The sequence below is a fragment of the Salvelinus sp. IW2-2015 genome, unplaced genomic scaffold, assembly GCF_002910315.2.
Source record: "Salvelinus sp. IW2-2015 unplaced genomic scaffold, ASM291031v2 Un_scaffold10837, whole genome shotgun sequence".
Classification (NCBI taxonomy): Eukaryota; Metazoa; Chordata; class Actinopteri; order Salmoniformes; family Salmonidae; genus Salvelinus; species Salvelinus sp. IW2-2015.
The window spans coordinates 1-4383 of NW_019952095.1; the positions used below are offsets into that span (position 1 = coordinate 1).

Here is a 4383-nt window from a genome sequence, read left to right on the forward strand (position 1 = left end):
GGAACTGACTAGATGTGTCCTTGAGCAAGGCGCTTAACCCTAATTGCTCCTGTAAGTCTCTCTGGATGAGAGCGTCTGATAAAGGACTAACATGTAAAATTGTCAGCGAATTAGCATTAGCAAAGGCAACATTATCTTTACCTATAGCAACATTAGCATTAGCCAAGGCAACATTATCTTTACCTATAGCAACATTAGCATTAGCTTTACCTATAGCAACATTAGCATTAGCAAAGGCAACATTATCTTTACCTATAGCAACATTAGCATTAGCTTTACCTATAGCAACATTAGCATTAGCAAAGGCAACATTAGCTTTACCTATAGCAACATTAGCTTTACCTATAGCAACATTAGCATTAGCAAAGGCAACATTAGCTTTACCTATAGCAACATTAGCATTAGGCCCGAACAAAGTTGATTTACAGTTTAACGAATATCTGCTCGCTCGCCTCACTTTTCAAAAAATGAAATCCGTTAAACAGTAAATTCAACATTGTATTGCCTTGTGCCGCGTTCACGTCATGTCGGGAACTCGTAAGTATGACCAATCTTCTGTGAAAAATGCACGTGAAACGTCCCTCCAACTCGTAATTACGACTAGAAATCTTGGGTATGATCTCTGGACACCGATCTTTCCCACATGCTGAGCTCTGACGTCAGGTACTGAAAATGGCAACAAACATTGCCGCGATTTATGCTGTGAATGGTGAGAATGGTTCTTGCGTTCCTTCCAATCTCCGAGCATGATGTGAACGCGGCAATAGCTAAAACATTATTGGCTTTAGCAACATTAGCATTAGCTACAGCTCCATCCTATATGTCTCCTGTCTCTCCTCAAGTTAATTCGGGCTCCTCTACTTATCAGCAGCATTAGCATTAACTACATCCTCTCTTCTTGTCTCTTCAGGTTAACTAGTATTAGTGACATTAGCATTAGCAACCATTAACTACATCCTCTGTTCTTGTCTCTTCAGGTTAACTAGTATTAGTGACATTAGCATTAGCTTCAGCTACATCCTTTCTGTGCTTGTGTCTCTTCAGGTTAACTAGTATTGGTGACATTAGCATTAGCATCCAATAGCATTAGCTCCAGCTACATATCCTCTCTGTCGTCTGTTCTCCCCAGGTTGCCCTGAGTCAGGACGACCTAACAGTCCTGTTGAGGATCCTGATGGAGAACATTGGAGAAGCCAGCGGTCTGCAGCCAGACCAACACACCAGCCCCGACACGACAGCCCTGAAACACAAGACTACGCTGATGCTCAAAACAGACTACCCCAAAGGTCAGAGGTCATAAGAGTGTGTGTGTAATGTATCGACTTGAGTCCTGAGCGTGTTAATTCTTCTGACCGTGTTTCTGTTCTCTCCTCGTCCTTCAGATGGCGTTGAGAACATGGTGGAACTTCCAGAACAACCGGTCGAAGAGGAACCCCTGGAAACCATGAAGTTTATCTTCAACATAGAGTCCCTGGGACTGGTCCTGTACAGCAATGACCCTAAACAGGTACGTACCTATAGGGGATGTAGCCCGGTCTCACTAAACAGGTACGTATCTATAGGTGATGTAGCCAGTCTCACTAAACAGGTACGTATCTATAGGTGATGTAGCCCAGTCTCACTAAACAGGTACGTATCTATAGGTGATGTAGCCCAGTCTCACTAAACAGGTACGTACCTATAGGTGAATGTAGCCCAGTCTCACTAAACAGGTACGTATCTATAGGTGATGTAGCCCGGTCTCACTAAACAGGTACGTACCTATAGGTGATGTAGCTCCGGTCTCACTAAAACAGGTACGTATCTATAAGGTGATGTAGCCCGGTCTCACTAAAACAGGTACGTATCTATAGGTGATGTAGCCCAGTCTCACTAAACAGGTACGTATCTATAGGTGACGTAGCCCAGTCTCAGTTCTAATGCCCTAAACAGGTACGTATCTATAGGTGATGTAGCTCAGTCTCACTAAACAGGTACGTATCTATAGGTGACGTAGCCCGGTCTCAGTTCTAATGCCCCTAAACAGGTACGTATCTATAGGTGATGTAGCTCAGTCTCACTAAACAGGTACGTATCTTATAGGTGACGTAGCCCAGTCTCACTAAACAGGTACGTATCTATAGGTGATGTAGCCCAGTCTCACTAAACAGGTACGTATCTATAGGTGATGTAGCCCGGTCTCACTAAACAGGTACGTATCTATAGGTGATGTAGCCCGGTCTCAGTTCTAATGCCCCTAAACAGGTACGTACCTATAGGTGATGTAGCTCAGTCTCACTAAACAAGGTACGTATCTATAGGTGATGTAGCCCGGTCTCACTAAACAGGTACGTATCTATAGGTGATGTAGCCCAGTCTCCACTTCTCAATGTACTCTATGGAGGAACCGGGGGAATTGGGCCTGTACAGCGCTGGCGTCAGTAATGACAGTCATTTCCTCCTAATGTCTCTCTACTCTCCAAGCCCTGGATAATTAGATAAAGACATGATGAGGGGAAGCGTTTCAACAGCTACCAAACACAGTCATTACTGTCCAGAATGACTCTGTGGTAATGACCTTGTAATGACCTTGTAATGACTTTTCGGTAGTTCCCCCAGTGGTTCGCTGATGTTTCAAAGGACAACTAGGCTGGTTTATGGACAGATTGTATGTCTTGTTTCCCCATTTTCCAAGGTGTCAGCAGTGTCTCAACACCAGGAGAGGCTGTGTCTTGGGGAGTTGACCCTTCACCTGTGAAGGCTTCAGGGAAGATGTTTAACAACGGAGCCATGGAGGTCTCTACCTCCTCACCCGCCTGCACCTGGACGACATGAGGACGGGCGTACAGAGAGTCACCTCACGGTTAGTCTCACGCTTCCCCCCGTCAGACGTCACACCATATTATCGTTGGGAGAGTCACCTCATGGTTAGTCTCACGCTTCCCCCCGCCAGACGTCACACCATATTGTCGTTGGAGAGTCACCTCCCGGTTAGTCTCACGCTTCCCCCGCCAGACGTCACACCATATTGTCGTTGGGAGAGTCACGGCTGGGTGGAGGCTACCTCCTGTTAAACTAGTGAATTATACTGCTGGGTTTTGTTCTGTACAGTACAGTCGGGTGGTCTCAATACTACTGGGTTGTGTTCTGTACAGTCGGGTCGGGTCGGTCTCAATACTACTGGGTTGTGTTCTGTACGGTACCAGTCGGGTCGGTCTCAATACTACTGGGTTGTGTTCTGTACGGTACCAGTCGGGTCAGTCTCAATACTACTGGGTTGTGTCTGTACTGTAACAGTCGGGTCGGTCTCAATACTACTGGGTTGTGTTCTGTACGGTACCAGTCGGGTCAGTCTCAATACTGATGGTTTGTTTCTGTACGGTACCAGTCGGGTCGGTCTCAATACTACTGGGTTGTGTTCTGTACAGTCGGGTCGGTCTCAATATTACTGGTTGTGTTCTGTACAGTCGGGTCGGTCTCAATACTACTGGGTTGTGTTTGTCGGGTCGGGTCTCAATATTACTGGGTTGTGTTCTGTCGGGTCAGTCTCAATACTACTGGGTTGGTTCTGTACGGTTACCAGTCGGGTCGGTCTCAATACTACTGGTTGTGTTCTGTACGGTACCAGTCGGGTCAGTCTCAATACTACTGGGTTTGTGTTCTGTACGGTACCAGTCGGGTCGTCTCAATACTACTGGGTTGTGTTTCTGTACGGTCGGGTCGGTCTCAATACTGCTGGGTTATGTCTTGTCGGGTCGGTCTCAATACTACTGGGTTGTGTTCTGTACAGTACCAGTCGGGTCGGTCTCCAATACTACTGGGTTGTGTTCTGTATAGTACCAGTCGGGTCGGTCTCAATACTACTGGGTTGTGTTCTGTACAGTCGGGTCGGTCTCAATACTGCTGGGTTTGTTCTGTCTCAATACTGCTGGGTTGTGTTCTGTACATCGGGTCGGTCGCAATACTACTGGTTGTGTTCTGTACGGTACAGTCGGGCCGGCTTCAATACTACTGGGTTGTGTTCTGTACAGTCGGGTCGGTCTCAATACTGCTGGGTTGTGTTCTGTACAGTCGGGTCGGTCTCAATACTACTGGGTTGTGTTCTGTACGGTACCAGTCGGGCGTCTCAATACTACTGGGTTGTGTTCTGTACGGTACCAGTCGGGTCGGTCTCAATGTATCGATTGTTCAATTGATTGATTTTGATATGTAACCTCATGTTTGCCCAAACCCCTCAGGATGCTGGGTAAGCGTGACGAGACGAGCGAGGAAGCCATGATGACGTGACGTACACGCAGAGTGCCAGCGAGCGCCAGGTGGTGGCGGTGTTACAGAAGCTCTATCTGTGTGCCAGCGTTGAGTTTCTCATGGCAGTGGCAGACTTCTTCATTCAGCCCTGCCCCA

At 47.0% G+C, this 4383-nt stretch overlaps 1 protein-coding gene and 1 long non-coding RNA gene across 3 annotated transcripts; both read left to right on the top strand.

Moving 5' to 3' along the window:
• Positions 1-1021: 1021 nt before the first annotated feature.
• Positions 1022-4370, top strand: LOC112079993 (intermembrane lipid transfer protein VPS13C-like). Its single transcript, XM_024145786.2, has 4 exons — positions 1022-1286; positions 1383-1507; positions 2675-2842; positions 4218-4370. Exons 1-3 carry the CDS (start codon positions 1175-1177, stop codon positions 2735-2737), a joined length of 300 nt encoding a protein of 99 aa, XP_024001554.1. The 5' UTR covers positions 1022-1174; the 3' UTR covers positions 2738-2842; positions 4218-4370.
• LOC112079994 (uncharacterized) lies at positions 1526-2490 on the top strand. Of its 2 annotated transcripts, XR_011479436.1 has the most exons (4): positions 1526-1753; positions 1840-1894; positions 2083-2191; positions 2287-2490. It is a non-coding gene; the product is annotated as an uncharacterized lncRNA (long non-coding RNA). The 2 variants fall into 2 exon arrangements; XR_011479435.1 differs by lacking the exon at positions 2287-2490 and having other exon boundaries at positions 2083-2278.
• Positions 4371-4383: the final 13 nt, after the last annotated feature.